Below are 23,079 nucleotides of genomic sequence, written 5' to 3'. Positions count from 1 at the left end.
ATCAAGCTCTTCTCTTTCTTTTTTTTTTTTAATATTTTATTATTATTATTATTGGAAAGCCGGATATACAAAGAGGAGGCAAGACAGAGAGGAAGATCTTCCATCCGATGATTCACTCCCCAAGTGAGCCGCAACGGGCCGGTACACGCCGATCCGAAGCTGGGAACCTGGAACCTCTTCCAGGTCTCCCACGCGGGTGCAGTGTCCCAAAGCTTTGGGCCGTCCTCAACTGCTTTCCCAGGCCACAAGCTAGATGGGAAGTGGAGCTGCCGGGATTAGAACCGGCGCCCATATGGGATCCCGGGGCTTTCAAGGCGAGGACTTTAACTGCTAGGCCACGCCGCCGGGCCCAAGCTCTTCTCTTTCAAGAATGAATAAGGAGGGGCTACTGTGATAGCTCAACTGGCTAATCCTCAGCCTTCCAGTGCAAGCATCCCCTCTGAATACCAGTCCATGTCCCAGTTGCTCCGCTTCACATCCAGCTCCCAGCTTGTGAGCTGAAAAGCAAGGAAAGATGACTCAAACTCTTGGGACCCTGCACCCGCACAGGAGACCCAGAAGAAGCTCCTGATATCTGGCTTTGGATTGGTGATGCTCCAGCCATTGCGACCATTTGGAAGTGAATCAGCAAATGGAGTATCTTTCTCTCTCCTTCTGTCTGTGTAAAATCTGCATTTCAATAACAATAAGTAAATAAATAAAAGAATTAATAATGAGATTTCCATCCAGATGAAAACAAGGGAAGCAACGTGTAAAGGATCAAAAAGGAAAAGTTCACTTTATTCTCCATAGCAACCATTTGGTACCAGGAGACAGCAGAGCAAATGTTTGCAAAGAAATGCAGCAAAGAAGGTGACTCAAGACCACTGCACCTGGTGAGATGTTATTCAAGCCAGGAGCCAAGGACCAGGGAAAATCACAAACTGCTTAACCACAAAGTCTCCCCAGTTAGAAATTGTAGCAAAATAAAGAACTGGGGACTAGAGATTCCATATAAACAGACTAAAAGTGAGCAGTGAATATATTTAAATATGGGACTCCTGTCAAACCACTATAAGGGGTATGCTCAGAGGACAGACTGTGCATGCTATAAATCTAAAAAAAAAGGTAAAAATATAACTAACAAGAATAGAGAACCCAGAAATAAAGCCACATACTTACAGCTCTGGCTTTTGACAAAGGCAGTAAATACATGCATTGGAGAGAAGAGAATCTCTTCAACAGATGGAGCCAGGAGAACTGAGTATCCATGGGCAGGAGAGAGAAGCTGGACTCCTGATCTCTCACCATACGTGGAAGTCAGCTCAAAAAGCACCAGGGGGACCTGGCGGCGTGGCCTAGCGGCTAAAGTCCTCGCCTTGAATGCCCCGAGATCCCATATGGGCGCCGGTTCTAATCCCGGCAGCTCCGCTTCCCATCCAGCTCCCTGCTTGTGGCCTGGGAAAGCAATTGAGGACGGTCCAAAGATTTGGGACCCTGCACCCGCGTGGGAGACCTGGAAGAGGTTCCTGGTTCCCAGCTTCGGATCAGCGCAGCACCGGCCGTTGCGGCTCACTTGGGGAGTGAATCATCGGATAGAAGATCTTCCTCTCTGTCTCTCCTCCTCTCTGTATATCTGACTTTGTAATAAAATAAATAAATCTTTAAAAAAAAAAAAAGCACCAGGGGCTTACAGGTAAGACCCAAAAGTAAGAAACTACTAGAAGAAAATATAGTGGAACTTGGGCGTGGCATGATGGCTCAATGGTTAAATCCTCACCTTGCAAACGCCAGCATCCCATATGGGTACCAGTTTGTACTCCAGCTACTCCACTTCCCATCCATCTCTCTGCTCATGTTCTGGCAAATCAATAGAGGATGGTCCAACGCCTTGGGATCCTGCACCTGGATGGGAGACCTGGAAGAAGCTCCTGGCTCCTGGCTTCAGACCATCCCAGCACCAGCCACTACTGCCATTTGGGGAGTGAACCAATAGATGAAGATCTTTTCTGTCTCTCCTTCTTTCTCTGTAACTCTACCTTTCAAATAAAAATAAATAACTCTTTTTAAATAAATGAATATATTTATACGTATATACATATATGTATACATTTATACATTTATACATATATGTATGTATAAACATAAAGAGCTGGGATGGGAATTGGGTTTGCCAATGATCAGTTGTGATGCCAGTATACCATACCAGAGGGCCTGGACTTGAGTCCCAGCTCCACACTTCCTACTATAGTGCACCTGGCAGCAGGTGGTGGCTCAGGTAGCTGGGACCCTGTGACCCACATGGGAGACCCAGGTCAAGTTCCTGGCTTCCAGCTTTGGCTTGGGCCATTCCCAATCATTAGAAGCTTTTGGGGAATGAAGCAGCAGATAGAAGTTCCTTCTCTCTCTCTCTCTCTCTCTCTCTCTCTCTCTCTCAAACTGAATATGTTTGGGGCCTGGCGCTGTGGCCTAGTGGCTAAAGTCCTCACCTCGCACATGCTGTGGTCCCATATGGGCACTGGTTCAAATTCCGGCAGCCCCGCTTCCATCCAGCTCCCTGCCTGTGGCCTGCGAAAGCAGTCGAGGACAGCCCAAAGCCTTGGGACCCTGCTCCTGTGTGGGAGACCTGGAAGAAGTTCCTGGCTCCTGGCTTCGATTTGGCACAGCACTGGCCATTGCGGTCACTGGGGGAATGAATCATCAGACAGAAGATATTTTTCTCTGTCTCTCCTCCTCTCTCTATATATATCTGACTTTGCAATAAAAATAAAAATAAATAAGTCTTTTTTTAAAAAAACTGAATATGTTTGGGCCTCTGCACCCACTTGGGCGATCAGGATGGTATTTCAGGCTCCTGGTTTCAGCCTGGCCCAGTCCTGGCCACTGTGACCATTTGGGAAGTGAACATGTAGGTGGAAGATTTTTGTCACACCCTCCCTCTGTGTCATGTTGCCTTTTATATAAATAGATAATCTTCTGAAAATGTTACTATAGTTTTTGAAATTTGGGTAAGACACAATAAAACCCAAGAAGTTGCAGGAGAAGCAAGGGAAGAGGCGTGAGAGAGCTGCTGCCTTCCAACCTGGCATTCGGTAAGAACAGAGTGTTGAAGTTAACTTGAACTTAATCCCTTCGATTTCATTTCCATTGCCTCAAATATTGTTCTGTAAAGTAAGCCTACTACATGATTCTATTTATATGAAACGCCTAGAATAGGTAAATCTGCAAAGACAGAAAGCAGATGAGTGGTTGCGTGGACTGGCTGAGGTTGGGGGAGGATAGACGAGTGGGGCGTGGAAACGAACTGCTCATGTGTACTTCGCTTCTTTTGGGTATGATGGAATGTTCTCATGTTTGGGGTGATGGTTGCACAGCTCTAACGATACAAAAAAACCACTGAATTACACATTTTTTAAAGTGTAGGTGGTACATTAGCACACGAATTGTATCTCAGTAAACCTGGGAGTATTTTTTTAACTACACTACCATGGGACCCCCAGTTTAATAAAATATTTATAACTAACCATAAATCAGTGTATAGAAACACACATATAGGGATGGGCACTGTGACAGCAGATAAAGACACTGCCTGGGGCCCGGCGGCGTGGCCTAGCAGTTAAAGTCCTCGCCTTGAATGCCCCGGGATCCCATATGGGTGCCGGTTCTAATCCCGGCAGCTCCACTTCCCATCCAGCTCCCTGCTTGTGGCCTGGGAAACCAGTTGAGGACACTGCACCCGCGTGGGAGACCCGGAAGAGGTTCCTGGCTCCCGGCTTCGGATCGGCGCGCATCGGCCCATTGCGGCTCACTTGGGGAGTGAATCATCGGATGGAAGATCTTCCCCTCTGTCTCTCCTCCTCTGTGTATATCTGGCTGTAATAAAATGAATAAATCTTAAAAAAAAAAAAAAAATACACTGCCTGCAGTGCCGGCATCCCATACAGGCACGGATCTGTATCAGATGCTCCACTTTCAATCCAGCTCCCTGCTAATGTGTCTGGAAAAGCAGCAGAAGATTTGCTTGATTCGGAAGAGGCTGCTGGCTTCTGGCTCTGGATCGGCCCAACTCCAGTCTTTGCAGCCATTTGGGGAGTGAACAAACAGATAGAAGATCTCTCTCTTTTTCTCTCCTCCCTTCTCTCTGCGTAATTCTGCCTTTCAAATAATCTTTTTAAAAAGACATAAACACTGGGCTTGGCAGCGTGGCCTAGTGGCTAAGGTCCTCGCCTTGATCCCATATGGCCGCTGTTCTAATCCCGGCAGCTCCACCTCCTCTCTGTCTCTCCTCCTCTCAGTATATCTGACTTTGTAATAAAAATAAAATAAATATTTAAAAAAAAAAAAAAGACATAAACAGGGCCCGGCGGCATGGCCTAGCAGATAAAGTCCTCGTCTTGAAAGCCCCGGGATCCCATATGGGCGCCGGTTCTAATCCCGGCAGCTCCACTTCCCATCCAGCTCCCTGCTTGTGGCCTGGGAGGCAGTCGAGGACGGCCCAAAGCTTTGGGACCCTGCACCCGCGTGGGAGACCCGGAAGAGGTTCCTGGCTCCTGGCATCGGATCGGCGTGTACCGGCCCATTGCGGCTCACTTGGGGAGTGAAACATCGGATGGAAGATCTTCCTCTCTGTCTTGCCTCCTCTTTGTATATCCGGCTTTCCAATAATAATAAAAAATCCTTAAAAAAAAAAGACATAAACAGAAAAAAGTGGCCTAATTAAATAACAGACATGGGAACAAACAGATCAAAATGTTAACAGCAGTTAATTCTAGGCGATGGAAATACGGGTAGAGGTGGGTGTTTTGGCCTAGTAGTTAAGTTATTCGCTTCCCATACCAGAATGCCTGGGCCCAATGCCCACCTGAGCTCTCGGCTGTGGCTGCCTTTGGTGTGGATCTGGGGGGCAGCAGTGACTGGGGTCCTGCCACCCGCGTGGGAGACCTAAACGGATTCCAGTCAGCCTCAGCTTAGGTACCTGGGGGGCAAGTTGGCAGGTCGGAGTTTTCTCATGGTCTCTCTCTCTCTCTGACCCCTCAACTTTCAAATGATTTTTTTAAAAAAACTTATGTATAATTGCTGTTTTCTTCTTTGTACTTTCTGCTTTGGCTTTTGGCTTTTGGTTTCCCCCAAACGAAAATAGAAAAGCCACTTGATGCAGTGTGGTGGACGGAGTGGCCGTCCAGCACCCCACTTCCGTGTGGCAACAGCATCCACCCGCGGTGGCCTGGCCGAGACCTCTGAGCTTGCCACCCCCAGTCCTCCTCCTTCCTCTCTTCAGGGTGTGTATGCTGTCCTGGGTGACCTCACGTGGTCCTGTGGCTATAAATAACCCACCCTGGGTTCAAGCACACCCCTCGGTCTTGTAGCATCTCCAGATGTCACACGTCTAGGCTCCTATGTCCACCTCTTTCAAACAGCCCCTGCCCGTCCCTCAGGCCGCCCTGCCTGGGGAGAGCAGCTCCATGCTCCCAGTCATCTGGACCAAAAACCCTGGCACCCACCCTCCTCTCTTCCCTTTCTTTCACACTTCACACCCAATCAGGCAGGAAATCCTGTTCATTCTACTGCATGAACCCAGGACCCGAGAGCTCATCCCATGTCCTCCACAAACACCCTGGCCTGACTGCCGCCTTCTCCTGCCAGGCAGACTGGAAAATCCCTTCGCTGGTTTCCCAGCTTCTGTCCTATTCCCTTTCATCCTGTTCTCACCCAACACAAGAGCCAGGAAGACAGTCGAACCATGTGGCTGAGAGTCACAGAACAGAACCAGAGGAGCTGCGTCTTTTTGATGCTCACGTTGGCGCAGTCCCCACCCACGGTGGTCCTCGACTGCTGCGTCTTTTTGATGCTCATGCTGGCGTAGTCCCCACCCATGATGGTCTTCGACTGCCCTTATACCCTAACTTGACCTCTTCAAGTTCCTGGCCTGGGCCTAAAGAAATTTGGCAACGTCCAGTTTTGCTTTCTTAGAGCGTTGCCTAAGAATCCTACAACAGGAATGAGGAACACTTTTTTTTTTTTCCTTCCAAGGACCATTGGATGCTTGTATCATTTGCAGGCCACAAGAAATGAACAACTTACAAAGTAACCTGCTCTGGGCCCAGCAAGAGCTCAGTGGCTAAAGTCCTCACCTTGTACATTCTGGGATCCCATATGGGCACCGATTCTAATCCTGGCAGTCCCGCTTCCCATCCAGCTCTCTGCTTGTGGCTTGGGAAAGCAGTTGACTTGCACCCGCGTGGAAGACACGGAAGAGCTCCTGGCTCCAGGCTTCGGGTTGGCTGCTGAGCTCCAGCCATTGTGGTGAACCGTCGGACAGATGGAAGATCTTCCTCTCTATCTCTCCTCCTCTCTGTATATCTAGCTTTACAATAAAAATAAATAAATCTTAAAAAAAAAAAAAAGGTAACCTGCTCTGGAGGCTTGCTTTGCAAAGTAGCTGGCTGAGCTCTGAGCTGCCACCTGCAATTGCTGGCATCACACAAGTGCCAGTTCAAATCTCGGCTGTTCCACTCCCACATCTGGCTCCCTGCTAATGAGCCTGGGAAAGCAGCCCCCTAGAAGGTGGCCCTCAGTGCTTGGGTCCCTCCCTGCCTCTTACTTGGTCCAGCCCCAACTATTGCAACCATATGGGGAATAAACCAACAGATGAAAGATCAATTTCTTTCTGTCTTACCCTCTCTATGTATTACATTGTCTTTCAATTCAGTCTTAAAAATAGTTTTCATTAAGTGGCTAGTGATGTATTGAAGTTTGAATCCCACCTGCAGCTGCCTTGGCAGGGCCAGATGAAAATGATTTTTGCAGACCTTACACAGCATGAAGGCCAGATGTTCCCCACCTCCCTACCCCCACCCATCACCTCTGACCCCATCCCATCCTTGCTCCCTCCACCGCCATCATGACCTCTCCCTTATCTCTTCTAATTCCCCCCACTTGAGCCACTTATGCTCCTAGAGGTCTCAGGCATAATCTGAGATTTTTTTAAGTTCTGAAAACCAAGCAGGTGGTTGAGGGTAAGTGCCTGACTACAAATTTCTCACCTATAGGACCAGAAAGACAGCACAAAATGAAAGAACCACGCACTGTGCCCTGCAGCGTCTCACACTGACATGACCCAGAGTGCAATGAGGAGGAGCCCAAGACAAAGGGCCAGCTTTACTTTCCCAGTCCACTGCCACTGCCATATTTCTGGCCACGCATAGTTCTTCAGATCCACCATCAAAAAATGGAACTTATATCCTTGCTTGTTAATCAGAGCAGGAAGTTGAGGCTCAAGCCCAGAACAAAATGGGGCACAAATGTGACTTTCAAAGACGGGTCATTAAAGGCAACATCACCAACCCCCGGCTCTCCATCTCAGGATGCCAGCCTTTGGAAGCTGGCCACTGACTCGTGAGGAAGCTGAGGCCACATGAAGAGGCCGCCGGCAGGTGTCCCAGCTAAGGTCTCAGCCAACAACATGAATCAGCTGCCAGACAGCCCACTACCTCCACCCCTCATCCCAGAGCCATCCTGCCTGGCTAATGTTAGGTAGAAAAAGGACAAGTCAAACTCTCCCACCCCATGCCCAGTGCTGATCTGTGAGCAAAACAAATGCTTAAGCCACGAGGGCAAGTAGGTTGGGCTCGAAGCTTCATCTGTGTCATCCACAAACTGAGAGTTGAGATCAGTACTCCTGTTCCATTACTGTGATAATAGGGGTTCAGTAAGGTCAAGGTCTTGGCCTAGGTCACACAGCTGATGAACGAAGAAGCAGGAATGATGTCCAGATCTCCTAGACTCATCCGGGCTCACTCTCTGTCCCCTGCCTCCCTCCTGGCCTCTTCACCTTCCTTGCCCACAAAAGCTACCCAAGGGGGATCGCAGTGTGCAGTCACGTCTTCCAGCCAACAGGTCAGCAGTGATGGTGGAGCCCCTGCCCTGGACTCAGTCTCTCCTGTGAGCACAAATGCCTTCTCTGAAGGGCAGCAGCTCTGGGAAAAAGGCCAGGGAAGGGAGTGTGAGCCAGGACCTGCTGTGTGGCTGTCTGGATCCTCATTAACAGCCGGGAAGTTTACCTCACTTGCCAAGAGGACTGGGAGGATGGAAGAAGTTGAATTCTCTGAGCCTGCTGGGGGGCACAGGCCTGGGCTCCCCCAGGGAAAACCCCACACCACAATTTGTAGGCTCAGAAAATTCTATTTCCATGAAACACAAGGCCTGGACTACACTTTGGGGAATTTGAGAGCAGACACCGTGCCACCAAAAACCCCTCTTTCCCATGCAGGACAGTTATAAACACAAGAATAGGGGGTTCAGTGCAGTAGCCTAGTGGCTAAAGTCCTCGCTTTGCACGCGCCGGGATCCCATATGGACACCAGTTTGCGTCCCTGCTTCTCCACTTCCATCCAGCTCCCTGCTTGTGGCCTGGGAAAGTTGAGGATGGCCCAAAGCCTTGGGACCCTGCACCCTCATGGGAGACCCAGAAGAAGCTCCTGGCTCTTGGCTTTGGATCGGCTCAGCTCTGGCCGTTGCGGCCACTTGGGGAGTTAACCAGCGGATGGAAGAACTTTCTCTCTGTATCTCCTTTTCAGTACTCACTGTTCCTATTGTAGGGAACAGCTTTTCCCTCCTTGCAGCAGCCCAAGTCGATATCCTAGAATTCACCTTGGACTTCTTTCATACTCCACATCAGGAAATTCTTACAGCTCCACCTTCAAGAGACACTTGCAGGGGCAGGCATGTGGGCCAGGCTTAGGTTTCCAGCATCCTACACTGGATCACACTGGGTTTCAGTTCTCAGCTCTGGCTGATCTCTCCGGTTTCCTGCTGTTGCAGACCCTGGGACCAGGGGACATATCTTCAGTAACTGGGTTTCTGGGTGAGGGACCTGCATTAAGTTCCCAGCTTCTGGTTTTGGCCAGCCGCAGCCTCAGTCAGTGTATCTTTCTGGGAATGAACAAATGGGAGCTTGCTCTGTCGTTCTCTCCCTTTCAAATAGAGGAGTACAAATTTCCAAGATGCACCTATAATCCCATCACTCCCCGCCACCTCCACTACTGCTACTGGAGTCTTAGCCCCCCACATCTCTGCAACAACCCAATTCTCTCTGCTTCTATCCTTATCCCTCAAATCTCTTCTCAACACCGTAGCCAGGGGGCACTATAAAACATAGCCAATTAAATAAGAAAACAAACAAACAAAATCAATGAAACTGAAAGTTGATTCTTTGAAAAGGTCAGCAAAAGTGACCTTTTGTTACATTGACATGGAAAAAGAGAGAGAGAAAGAGAGAGAAGACTCACCTTGCCAAAATCAGAAATGAACATGGGCATTATTAGTGATCTACAAACGAGTATGAAGAAATGTTGCAAAACAGCATGCCAACAAATTAAAAGTAATCTATATTAACTGTATATATTCTAAGACACAAATTCAAGAGGAAAATCAGAACTGACAGGCCTGGCGCAATGGCTCCGTGGCTAATCCCTGCCTTGCCCACACCAGAATCCCTTATAGGTTGCCTCACTTCCCGTACAGCTCCCTTCTTGTGGCCTGGGAAAGCAGTAGAGGATGGCCCAAGGCCTTGGGACCCTGCACCGGCATGGGAGACCTGGAAGAAGCTCCTAACTTCAGCTTGGCTCAGCACCGGCCGTTGCAGCTGCTTGGGGAGTGAACCAGCAGATGGGGGATCTTTCTCTCTGTATCTCCTTCTCTCTGTATATCTATCTGCCTTTCCAATAAAAAGAAATAAATCTTTTAGGAAAAGGGAAATCTGAACTGACCTATAACAGGCAAATATTGAGTCAACAATCAAGAAATTTCCGACAAACAAAGACCAGTACCAGATGGCTTCACGGTGAAGTCTACCAAATATTTGAAGATGAATGAAGACAAATCTTCCATAAACCCTTCTAAAAAACAAAAGCAAAATAGGAACTCTGGACCAATATTCCCTACAACGTAGGCACAAAAAATCCTTGGTAAAATACAACCAAGAAATATAAACCTAGAAACTTGTAAAACTAGTTGTATACCATGGTCAAGGGAGAATACGCCCTAGGAATACAAACAAGTTTGATATGACATAATCATATAGGGACCAACACTGTCGCACAGCGAGTTAAGCTGCCACCTGCAATACTGCCATTCCAAATTAGCACCAGTTCAAGTCCTGTCTACTTCACTTTGGATCCAGTTCCTGCTAACATACCAGGAAAAAGAAAAAAACATTATTCAAGTATGTAGGACCCTGCCACTCACATGGCAGACCTAGATGATGGGGGTCCCTGGCTCCTGGCTCCTGGCTCCTGGCTTCAGCTGGGGCAGCCCTGGCCATTGTAGCCATTTGGGGAAGTGAACCAGCTCACTAAAGTTCTCTATTTCTTTCACTGTCTCTCTCCATCTCCCTCCCTGTTTCAAATAAATCAAATCTTTTCTTGAACAAAAATTGGTATAGATACCGTCAATGTACTATGATAACAGAATAAAGGGCAAAGCCAGATGATCATGGCAGTAGCTGTACTGGACAAAAGCCACTTGCTAACCTCACTCCCAGCACAAGCCCATTCCACTTGATGCCCAAAGGGCTGTAAGATCTGTCACCATCATTCTGTTCTCACCTCCCGCTGTCCCTTCTCCCTCTGCCTGGAACACTGTCCCTCCAAATAGCCACTTCATCCCTTCACTCAACTCCCCACAGGTCTTCATCCAACAGTCTCCTCCTGGGAGGGAGCTTCAGGTATGGTGATTAGCACACGCAACTGGGAATCACATCCTACATCTGAGTGCCTGAGGGTTCAAGTCCTGGCTCCAGCTCATGATTTCAGTTTCCTGTGAAAGCAAATCCTAGGAGGCCGCAGCAAAGAACCAAGTAGCCAGGTCCCTGCCATGCATGTAGGAGACTTGGATTGAGTTTCTTGTTCCTGGCTTCAGCTTGGCTGCAGTTGCAGCAGACATTTGGGAAATGAATCAGCAAATGGAAAAATCTGTCCACCTGTCTCAAGTAAATGAAGGCATTTCCCTTAAACATCCTCACACTCCCGGTTCTTCCTCACAATCCTTATCTCCTAAGCACGTATTAGCCCCTGCAGTGTGATACACAGTACTCAATATCTTGTTTGTTTTCTGTCTCCCCCAACTAGAACACAAGTTCCCGAAGACAGAAGTTTTGGTCCATGCTGGTTACTACCGTGACCACATTTAAACCAGCACACACTGCCTCATTAGCATTCTGTAGACACTTGCTGATTTAATAAACGGAGACCATCAGCTCATTTGTGACTTGCCCCACCCCACCGCAGGTGCCTGACACCATGCTCAGGGTTGGAATGAGCAGAAACCTTGGCGCCCAGACCTGGGCCCTGGGAAACTCACAGCTGGGGCTGGGAGCAGTCAGAGCAGAAGTCACCGTGACTCAAGGGAGACAGGTCTGGAGACCAAGGGGCAGCACTCCAGCAGCCAGGGAGCCCTATGGAAAGGGTGTTAGGGTGCTCAGGGGGCTGAAGTCTGAATCTCAGGGCAGGATGGCACCCTCAAGCCCAGAGCAACTGCTCCAGCCGGCTTGGTCCATCAAAACGCAACGTCATTTCTAGATGAGCCACACAGCCCTGGAGAGGTGCCAGGCTGCAGGGTGCGATGCAGCTGTGTCCCCGAAAGCCAGCCAAGGAACTGCCTCCCAGTGCCAACCAAGACAGTGGCAGAAGCAAAGCTGGGGGGAGGCGGTGTCCACAGCCCCAGCTGGTGAGGGCAGGCACAGGCCTTGATGGGCCTCCATCTGCCCCAGCCTCATCACTGCCATCAGCTCCCATGGGCCGCCCCTCCCTCAGCCAGGGAACTTTAAGGTATTCACAGTTAGGTCATTGAAAAAGAATAGCATTTAAAAAACGCTATGTATGGATTTTCTTGCCCCCAAATACACTCATCTTTTAATTCTGTTTTCCCAAGGACTTTCTGAAATACCCCCCTTAATTAGTCTTGCCGCATCCACTCTTTGTCACTGTCCCTGGGACTCCCTTTCCAATCTGTCAAGTGGGCTGCGTAAGTGCATAAGCAGAAGGGACACTGGCAAGATTGTCCCAGTCCCCAGAATGTCTGCTGAAGCCAGGGCTGAGGACAACGGGTGCGCAGCACCCTTCCCTAAGAGAGGCCAAACATGCCTTGAGGACTCGGCAGACTAAAGAAGTCTCAGGACCAGTATGGTGGCATAGTAAGTAAAGCGACTGCCTGCAGCACCAGTGTCCCCTATGGGCACACGTTCGAGTCTCAGCTGCTCCACTTTCCCATGTGGGAGACCCAGGAGAAGCCCCTAGTCAGTTGAGCTGTGCATTCCTCTCTCTTTAACTCTGCTTTTCCAATGAAATAAATAAATCTTTAATAGTAAAAAAATATAAAAAGAAGCATCTTAAGTGTTCCCCCAGGAGGGATTTATTGAAGAGGCCCTTTCCTGCTGTTTTTAAGTTTTGCTTATTTGAAAAGTAGAATGACGCACAGAGATCCTTCACCTACTAGCTCACTCTAAAAATGCCTGTAACAACTGGAGCTGGGCCAGGAACGCAGAACTCCCTCAGCGTCTCCCACACAAGTGAGAGGCTCCCAAGTACTGGAGCCATCACCACTGCCTGCCACGCTGTGCATGAGCAGGGAGCCAGATTCCACGCAGAGGGGCTCAAAACAGATACTCTGCCATGGGTTACGAGCCTCCCAAGTGGGCCTTTTTAAAAATACATTTTGTAAAGATTTATGTATGTGAAAGTGTGACAGAAAGAGAAAGCAAGAAAGAGAATCCACTGGTTCACTCCCCAAATGGCTGCTCTAGCTAAGTCTAGCCCAAATACAGAAGCCAGGAACTCCCTCCTGGTCTCCACCTGGGGGACAGGGACTCACACACTTGGGTCGTCTTCTCCTGCCTTCCCAGGTGCACTAGCAGAGAGTTGCATCAGAAGCAGAGCAGCCAGGACTCAAGCTGGCACTCTGATAAAGGATGCTGGCACTGCTAACAGCAACTCAATCCCTGTGCCACAACATCAGCTAGCCCAATAGCTGCTGAACCACAGCGCCTGCGCCAAGAAGTCCTTTCTGAGACTAAACAGGGAGCTTTAGGCAAAACACACACGCTCACCCACTCATAGCTCACGCACACTCATGCACACACATAACTCATGTGTTTGCATACCTACACAAACATACATGCACACTCACGCACACAGCCCACGCACTCATACACACACAACTCATGTGCTTACATAACACACAAATATATTTGCACACACTCATGCACACACACAATTGGTGAGCATGCACATACAAACATACATGCGTGCATATACACTCAAGCACACACACAACTCAATGTGCACACACACTCTCACAGTCCAGTGCCTCTCAAGAAAGAAACTGGCCTTTGGCTGGCTGGATGCTGACTCTATCCCTCCATGTTAGAGCCACAGAAGGGGATTCATGAACCCCATCCCGGGGTGCCCTGATACAGGTCACATGGCGTTGGGGGAGCTTGGGCTTTGGGAAGGTCTAGGGGGTGGGGGAGCCAGATGGGTCAGGAGTGAAGCAAGAAGACACCAGTGCCGTAAGCATTTTTAAAAAAATAACAGAGTGGGCCCGGCGGCGTGGCCTAGCGGCTAAAGTCCTCGCCTTGAAAGCCCCGGGATCCCATATGGGCGCCAGTTCTAATCCCGGCAGCTCCACTTCCCATCCAGCTCCCTGCTTGTGGCCTGGGAAAGCAGTTGAGGACGGCCCAAGGCTTTGGGACCCTGCACCCGCGTGGGAGACCCGGAAGAGGTTCCTGGTTCCCGGCATCGGATTGGCGCGTACCAGCCCGTTGCAGCTCACTTGGGGAGTGAATCATCGGATGGAAGATCTTCCTCTCCAACTCTCCTCCTCTCTGTATATCCGGCTTTCCAATAATAATAATAAAATCTTTAAAAAAAAAATAACAGCGTGACTCGATAAAGAAGAGTTAGGCAGACTGTGTCTGGAATCTTGAGTTCACAGACGGCTGGTGCCAGAGACCAAGATCAAACTCTACAGACGATGGTCTGTGAGTAGGCAAAAGTCTGAGACCAAGGTCAAGGCCTGTGAGGGAGGTAGAATGGTTCAAGACCACAGGACTGTGTGTTTTAAGATACCCTTGAGACAATCACATACAGACTTGCATACATAGGCTAGGGTACTGCTTCATCATCATCAAGCCTGGGTGGTCAACGTCGATATGGGATGTAGCTGTCAATGTTTGTGTCACATCAACTGCCGTCATTTGATTCCCCAAGCATTTCAATACAAGATCGAGGTAGCGAGCCTTCTAGGTCGATTTCCTTTCTCAGAAAAAGGGGTTTCCCTTTGGCCACTTTTATAGTCTTTATCTTGTGTCCGTCTGTTTTCTCATTTTCTCAACTGCATGTCGCCCCCTTTCCAACCCTTTTCATGCCACACTAGTCGTGGTAACCAGTGGGACGGCTGCCCTTCTCAAGCTTACCCACAGGGTCATGAGGACATGATGGCAGGGCAAACATGATGGACATGAGAGGGGAGCCCACCCATGCCCACAGCCATCTATCCTGGGCAGAAAGCTCCAGCTGGGAATATAATACCTGCATCAAGAAAGTGGATAGGGCCCAGCACGGTGGTCTAGCGGCTAAAGTCCTCGTCTTGAAAACACGAGGATCCCATATGGATGCCAGTTCTAATCCCAGCAGCTCCACTTCCCATCCAGCTCCCTGCTTGTGACCTGGGAAAGCAGTGGAGGATGGCCCAATGCGTTGGGACACTGCACCCATGTGGGAAACCTAGAAGAAGTTCCTGGCTCCTGGCTTCAATTCGGCACAGCACCGGCTGTTGCGTTCACTTGGGGAGTGAATCATTGGATGGAAGATCTTCCTCTGTGTCTCTCCTCTCTGCATATCTGACTTTGCAATAAAAATAAATAAATCTCTTCTTTAATGTAAAAAATGCAGAGGTCATGTATAAAGAAGAAGTGTAAATTCGGCACGTGAGCCTGTATGCACGGACACAGCCCACCCAGCCCATCTCCCACAGCACCTGCACTTACGTAAGAGGCCACCAGGGAGACCGAGGCCAGGACAACAGCCAGGTAGAGACAGGGGGCTGCCACAAGCAGGCTGGAGGCGCAGATGAGGGGCTCAGCCCTGGGGTTGATTTTCTTGTACCTTCTTGATGCCTCTGCCCCCAGGATGACCCCAATGATGCCAGTCACAACAGTCAGTGTCCCGAAAATCAGGCTGATGGGAAAAAGCAGAGAGGGCGTGGTCAGGAGGCCAGCTCCGGATAGGTGCACTTCGTCCTTGTCCCCATCCTCTTTGTCTTATCCCTCGCCCAGTGCATGATCTGGTACCCATAAAGATCGCGGTGGCTGGGGGCCCTGGGCCTCACTACCTCATCCCCCTGCTCCACTGTGGGTGCTCCTGGGGCCAGGAACCCACATACTCCTGCCCCCAATCCGTTTTCCAGCACCATCTTGAGGATAGCACTGGCCATGCAAGTGGTCCTCACAGTATGTCACACTTCCCAGTAGTCTCCATCCCAGGGTCTCCCTGAAACCCCACACCAAGAGGAAGGAAGCAAAGCAAGTTATACTCATGTTCAGAGCGTCTATGTCGGACCCAGGCCCCTCCCTGGATCCACCCTTCCATGCCCATCGCTGAACCCCTCTCAAGCACCTCCTCCTGACCGCCACCTCACCACACCACCACCACCATCCTTCCCACTTCTGCCTGCACCTGCTGCAACTCCATAGGGTTTCTCCTTAGGGGGAACTGTACTTCAGAATCCCCCTCCTACCAGGGAACAGTGTAGTGGTGCGTCAGGTCAAACTCCTGTCTGCAAAACCAATGCCAGCTTCCCACATGAGCAGCAAATGCTGCTCTTCTACTCCAGTTCCCTAACATGCCTGGCAAGGCAGCAGAAGATGGCGCATGTGCTGGGGTCCCTGCGTTCCACTTGGAAGACTCAGAGGGACTCATGAATCCAGTCTGGCCCTGGTCCAGCCATTGTGGCCATGTGGAGAAGGAACCAGCAGATGGAAGCTCTCATGCTATCTTCCCTTTCTCTGTAATTCTGCCTTTCAAAACAATAAGTAAATCATTCAAAAAAAAGAAAAAAAGAAAAAGCGGGGCAGGCTCCCAGAGGGTGCTTTGTTAAAGCACAGACCTGCCTGCCCATGCCCCGGCCAGCTCTCACACAGCTGCCCTGCGTGGTCCGGCTCTGCCTGGCACACATGGCCCATCATAATCTGACTCTAGCAACCTCAGCCCCCCTCCTCTCCCACCCCACTCCCCACTTCATAGCTCATTCCTCCCTCCAGAACATCCTTTACTAGTTTTCTCACCCACCAAACTCCTACTTATCCTTCAAGGCCCATCGCCAATGTCCCCTCCTGGGGAACGCCTTCCGCTGTTCCCTTGCTGACTCCTTCCATAGCACTTTTTGTGTTCTGTCATCCAGGTTCTTCCCCAGCCCGTGACCTCCCCTGAGAACAGGGCAGATCTGATCTGCTTCCCTGACTCTATGCTGGGAGCACAGAGCCTAAGCCTGGAATGTGAGAAATGAAGCGTATGTGGACTGAGTGATCTCCCCAGCTCCCTCCCCGAGTTCCCGGGTGGACACATGAGCAAGGCAAGATCAAGATGACCCTGTCAGAGGTAAAGCCAGGATTCCAACGCGTACTATCACCCGATCTGGCCTTCCAGTTCCCTCAAGCCTTTTTTTTTTTTTTTTTTTTTAATGATTTATTTGTTTACTTGAAAGGCAGAGTTACAGAGAGGGAGGGCCACGGAGATCTTCCATCTGCTGGTCCTTTCCTCCAGATGGCCCCAGCTGCCAGGGCTGAGCCAAGCCAAAGCCAGGAGCCAGGAGCTGCCTCTGAGTCTGCCACATGGGTACAGGAGTCGGTGCCCTTGGGCCATCCTCCATTGCTTTCCCAGGCACAATAGCAGGGAGCTGACTCAGAAGAGGAGCAGCTGGGATGTGACCCAGCGCCCCTACAGGTGTCAGAGATCGTGGCTTAACCCACCATAATGCAGGGGCCCCCGAGCCTGCTTTCACAGGAGCCCCGGAGGGACAGCACAGAGCGTGGTCCGCACGAACCCGCAGAAATATAAGTCACCACCAGGAGCTTGGCAGCCCTCCTCCGGCGGCCCCACCCATTGGCCCTGCTGACCTGCACTCTGCCCCAGCCCCATCCCCTCTTTCACCTCTCCCAAATGCCCAAGAATCCTCCAAACACTTCCTGGGCTTTGCCATGTCCCTATCATTGTCCACACTGTCCCGTTGGCCCAGAACACCCCTGTCCTCCCCTGACCCCTCTCCATGTGGCCAGCCTCCCCTCCCAGACCCAGACATTTCCAGAAGTATAGGAGGGATGGGGAGTGGCTAGCACCCTGTTACTTCCAGATCACCTGTTGGCATCTGTAAATGTGACAAGTGCAAGATGATGGTTGCCAACAAGCGAAGGAAACAACTCAGAGTCCAACACAGCGAGTTATACCTCCACTTGCAATGCTGACATCCCTATTGGAGTGCCAATTCAAGTCCCAGCTGTTCTGTTGCTGACCCAGTTCCCTGCTAATGCAGCTGGAAAGACAGCAGATGATGTTCCAAGTCCTTGGGTTCTGGTCACCTATGTAGAAAACCCGGATGAAGTTTCCGGCTCCAGGATCTAGCCTGGCCCAGCTCTAGCTGTTGTAGACCTCTGAGAAGCAAACCAGACGATAGAAGATCTTTGCGTCTCCCCCTCTGTCTCTGTCAGTCTGCCTTTCTGATGAAAAGAAATAAATAATTTTTTAAAAAACAATCTCGGCAACTTTTAAAAAAATGAAAAACCACCTCACACCTCTCTCCAAAGCACCTGCTATGAGAATGCACCCCACAGGCGAGGACACGTGGGTTCGCTCCCTACCCCAGCCCCGCAGTGGACAGAAGCAGTGCGGAGTCCAGAGAGCTCAAGAACTGGCTAGCGGTCACACAGCCCCTCAAGGGCAGAGCCAGCGCCTCCTGGCCCTCTGTCTGCCAGACACAAGCAACCAAGTCCTCTGGCAGCTTAACCCACCCTCACCGAAACTTCCAGGCCTTCCAAGTCATGCCAGGCTTCAGCTCAGCCAAGTCAAGGATCCCAGTGCCAGAGGAATGATGTCTCCCTCCAAGCCCTGTGAGCCTGAGGACTCAGGCAGGCGGAGAGCCTGGCTGGCCCCCTGCCACACACACACTGGCCCTTGAGCCAAGGTGTGCTCAGCAAGCATGCCCAGCCCTGGTCTTGTCTTTTCCCGGCTGCCCACACAAGGCCTTCTCGGAATCCCACTTTCTCCATGCCAACAGGGCCCTACAGGACCTCAGACTTCTATGCTGTCTCCCTGCTCAATAGCCCGGGCAAGGGACTGTCCTAACTGCACTTACATGTCCCCGGGGTGGGAAGCTCACTACCTATCCCTCATCCAGGCCATCAGAACATGTGTGAGAGAAGATTTCCCACTGGCTGAACTGGCATCCCGCAGCTTCCCACCCCTGTCCCACTGGCTGGCTCATACTAACCCAGGGGGTGCGGTCTCACTGAGGTCTACGCATGCTCCCACCAGCAGCCCCTTCAGCCCCTCTGCGGGCGCTCAATGTCTCTACATCTCTACATCATAGCACCCAGAGCCCATAAAGGCTGCCACCTCTGCAAAGCTAGACTTTACACTTAGGACAAACAAACTTGGCCAGGAGAGCTTGTCCTCCAGGTTTCAGGTGAATGCTAATGGTGATAACGTTGATCAAAACATCCTCGCTGGAGGAAACTTTAGGCAGAAGCAAGTGACACGGCTGTAAGCCCGGAGATACGACAGCCGCCAACAAACAGGCAAGGACAACTTCTCCCTGAGCCTGCGGAGGGAACCGGATCCTGCTGCCACCTGCATCTTGCCCCAGGGACACCATGTTGGACTTGTGACCTCCACAGTTATGAGTGGAGGCTGGCATGTGCATCCTCTGGAAAAGCCACTGCCTGTGACCGGCACCCTATACGGATGCTGCTGTGTCCCAGGAGCTCCACTTCTGATCCAGCTTCCTGCTGATGGCCCAAGTGCCTGGACCTCTGCGGCCATGTGGGAGACCAGGATGAACTCCTGACTTCTGGCTTCAGCCTGGCCCAGCTACAGTCATGACACACATTTGGAGAGGAAGCCAGCAGATGGTAGAAGATCTCTCACTTTCTCCTCCCCACTTCCTTCCTGTGTGTGTGTGTGTGTGCGTGTGTGTAACTCTTTGGCCATTCTCTGCTACTCTCGCAGGTGCATCAACAGGAAGCTTGATGGAAAGTGGAGCAGCCAGGATTCAAACTGGTGTCCATTTGGGATGCCAGCCTGCAGGCAGCTGTTTAACAAACTACATCATGGCCAGCCCCTCTACTGCACTTTTTCAAGCTGCTATGGGAATCATTCCATCTTTACCTCTGGAGACAGAGCCATCCAGCTACAAAGCCAACACACACATCAGCCTCTCTCCACGAGCTCACTCACCAGCTGTGCACCCTGCGCCAAGAGGGCAGATGCATGGTCATCGGCCTGAGGCGGCAAGACGCAGTACATCAGAATGTTAGCTCAGCAGGCCGATGGCTTGGGTTTTGTCACCAGTCAGCTGCATAACCTCGGACCAATCCCTTGACCTCTCTGATCCTCCCTCTCATCATTTACAAAGCTGTAATCACAGGAACGCCTTCCTCAAGAGGTTCTTCATAGACAGCACTTGGCACAGAGCCTGAAGGTCAAGTTTACGGAGCCCTGAGGAGACAAGGAGCAGCTTGCAGAGGGCATGGCCAGGGCCCAGGCATGGGCAAGCCAGAGGCCAAGGGTATCCTGGAAGTCTGCAAGGCTGTGTCTGGGTGCCAGAGAGAAGTGAGAGAGGAGGCTGCAGTTGTTGGCATGAGTGCATCCCAAAGGAAACCATCACTGCTCCGACCCTAAGCAGCCCAGCAGAGCGGACTGTCAGGGGAAGAACTGACAGAACAGAGGCTGAAATGAATCAGCCAGATGGATGGAGGAGGAGTCTGGGCTGGAGGGCTTCCTGGAGGAGCAGGCAGGATAGGATGCTGTTCCTGACCCAGGATCGGGAGGTTGTCGGGGGCTGTGGAGCACGGAGTCAGGTGGTGAGCACAGAAGCAGAGCAGCAGGCATCTGGGGCAGCAATGAAGATGCCCCTTGGGATCCTGCAGCTCCCATTGGGGCGTGGGGCTGCAGTGCCAGCTCAGTCTCCAATGCCAGCTTCCTGTCAGTGTGCAGGGATGCACACAGGGATGGCCAAGTGTTTGGGAAACCCCTGGGAGGCTGGGCTTGAGTCTAGGCTCTCAGTGCTAGAACTTTGAGAGTGAACCAATGAATGGAAGATCGCTCTCTCTCTCTCTGTCTTTCTCTCCGTATTTCATATAAATTAAAAATAAATACAAATTTTAAAATAGAAGATGGGCAGGAAGTGGGAGCAGGCATCCCGAGGGCACTGTACCCCCTCCTCACTCTCCCAGCCACTCGCCCAGAACAAACAAATGCAGTCCCTGAACCAGAGAAGTAACAAGGGCTCCTGGGCCTCTATTTACAATCTGCAAAATGGGCTCTCTTCACGGATGACACCAAAGACTATCTCAAAGGAAGGCTGCCTAGGATTCCCCACATCCAAGCCCCACCCCCCGCAGCTTCATCTTCCCGCTAGCCAACGTCTTCTAGACTCCCGCAACAACCCCAAAATGGAGTAAGGCAGAGATTGTGGTCCAGAGAAGGCAAGGTGTGGGGAGCTTGGTGACCGGTAGGCCCCGACCCCCAGCCGCCAAGCAGCTCCTGGGCCCTGCCCACGCAGCCTTGGAGAGGCCCTCACCTGTCCTGGCTGCCGCATGGCTCCCGGTGGCAGGGAAGCTGCAGCCCGTGGACCACGCGGGCTTCGAACAGGAACTTGGGAACCCAGAAGCCCAGGGCACCCGTCACAAAGGCCATGGCTGTCACCCCGAGGGTCGACCACACGAAGCTCCAGCTGCAAGAGAGAGTTGTCCGGCTGAGGTGGCGAGAGGGCTTGGGGCTTAAGGGGTCAGGCCAAGCCCTACCCCCTCAAGGGACTCCAGGCTAGCCCATTTACACCCCCACTCCCTCATGGAATCTAGGTTGGTCTGTCCACAGCTGCCACCCCTCAGAAACTCCAGGCTTGCACCTCTGAGTCTCTCCCTGCCCCCCCACCTCCCCTGTAACAGCAAAAGCCCCTGCCCGTGTTGCGCCTCCCTCCCTCCTATGCCCCCCACTACAAGGGCTACCCGGTTCAACATCACAGCCTTGGGGAAGCTTCTGCCTTGCTTTCTCAGAGCTCACTACTCCAGGCTCCTGACCACTGCCCCCACTTCACCACAGCTGGCTCCTGCATGCCCCACCTGGCACATCAGGCTTGGCACAGAGGGCAGTGCCCTCCCGTGGGCCCCAGAGAGGCCTGGATAAGCTCCTGGCCGTGGCGATGGAGTCTAAAAAGTGGAGGGGCATCTCAATTGGCAAATGGGAGCTGAGAGGAGGAAGAGGATCAACCCAGGAGGGCTCCCTGGAGGCAGAGGTAGGGAGCCAGAGATGTGGGGCTGTAGAGGGGTTTCTGTGTCTTTTGAGGGTTGGGGCAGGGACACTCACTTTTGCCCCAGGTATCTGACGTCCTCACACCAGCTGCTTCTTGGGTACTTCGTGGCCACCACCCCTTGCTTCTCGGCAGCTCCCTGGGGTGGGTCTGGAACCAGCAGGATAAGCAGGATCAAGGCCACGGTCTCCAGGCACGGCAGGATCTAGGGAGAGAAGGGCCCGGGAAGCTCAGGGCTGCAGGAGGGGGCAGGCTCCAGTCCTAAGCATAAGTTCTGCACAGGGCAGGACACTCACTGTCTCCCAACCCCTCCCAGCCTCTCTGGGGAGCAGGCAGCCCCCCTAGCATTCATGGGCCCTGACTATTGCCCCCAGAACCGGCCTTCCTCCTGGCTCATACCTTCACCTGCCCTATCATTCTCTCCTGGTGGCCTCCTGCCCAGTCCCCAGGGACGGGGAAGTCAACAAGCTGCCTTGAGGCACCCTTCAGTGAGCTCAGACCAAGAGGAAGTTCTTAGGCCTGTCCACTCACAGCCCACCCCACTGCAGGTGCCCACTCTGCCTTCCATGGCCCCAGATGCCAGCTCGCTCAATGTCTGGGAGACTCAGCCCAGACCTGCAAGCAGGACCAGATCCCTAGTCCTTTCCACGCCTGAATCTGAGCCAACAGTAACTGCAGTCCCAAGAGGGCCCAAGATACGCTCCCAGCCGGCCCCGCTCCCTGAGTCAGCCCAGCTGCCAGTCTGTAAGGGACTTACTCTCATGCCCGGTATGATGACTCACTGGCTAAATCCTCAACTTGCAAGCACCGGCATCTCATATGAGCACCGGTTTGTGTCCCGGCTGCTCCACTTCCCTTTCAGCTCCCTGCTTGTGGCCTGGGAAAGCAGTGAAGGATGGCCCAAAGCCTTGGGAACCTGCATCTGCATGGGAGACCCAAAGGAAGCTCCTGGCTCCTGGCTTCAGATCAGCTCAGCTCCAGCCGTTGTGGCCATTTGCAGAATGAGCCAGTGGATGGATCTTTCTAACCCTCCTTCTCTCTGTAAATCTGATCTGCCTTTCCAATACAAATAAATCTTTTTTTAAAAGGGGAGGAAGGCACCTTACTCTCTGTACTGTCCCTGGGCCAGACTCTGCTCATCCCTTGCCTCAGAGCCCTGAAGATTTCCTGGGTAGCACTCACTGCCCCCACTTCACAGACAGACCCATTGAGGCTTCTGGGGAAGGCAGCTTGCTGAAGAGCACATGGTCTAGCCAGGACTGGACTGCAGGGCCACTTGCTCCAGGGGAGGCCCAAAGCTGCCCATGTGGGACCACCCTCTGATGGCGCCCCCTTGTCTGAGCCTCCCCCCACCCCGTGGCGCCTGGTCCTGCGCCAAGTGGCCAAGGCCACGGGAGGCTGGAAAGTCCCTGCTAGCCCGGGGGAAAGCGGAGGGAAGACAAACGGACTCACCCGGAGGGCCCAATGCCAGTTCCCAGTCAGCTCCGCCACAGCCGACCCCAGCACGTAGCCCAGTCCGCTGAA

At 51.8% G+C, this 23,079-nt stretch overlaps 1 protein-coding gene across 1 annotated transcript in view; it reads right to left on the bottom strand.

Moving 5' to 3' along the window:
• SPNS3 (SPNS lysolipid transporter 3, sphingosine-1-phosphate (putative)) overlaps positions 1 to 23,079 on the bottom strand; it is a 48,402-nt gene that overhangs the window by 13,979 nt on the left and 11,344 nt on the right. The window contains exons 5-8 of the mRNA XM_058676027.1: positions 23,008 to 23,074; positions 21,612 to 21,760; positions 20,827 to 20,979; positions 15,023 to 15,212 (exon numbers count right to left, since the gene is read on the bottom strand). Coding sequence (XP_058532010.1) covers positions 15,023 to 15,212; positions 20,827 to 20,979; positions 21,612 to 21,760; positions 23,008 to 23,074 — 559 coding nt within the window. The remainder of the gene's footprint in view (positions 1 to 15,022; positions 15,213 to 20,826; positions 20,980 to 21,611; positions 21,761 to 23,007; positions 23,075 to 23,079) is intronic.

This window comes from Ochotona princeps, chromosome 17 (genome assembly GCF_030435755.1).
Source record: "Ochotona princeps isolate mOchPri1 chromosome 17, mOchPri1.hap1, whole genome shotgun sequence".
NCBI classification, from domain to species: domain Eukaryota; kingdom Metazoa; phylum Chordata; class Mammalia; order Lagomorpha; family Ochotonidae; genus Ochotona; species Ochotona princeps.
Note: the sequence above shows the minus strand (reverse complement) of the source record. Positions and strands in the feature narration are given on the sequence as shown.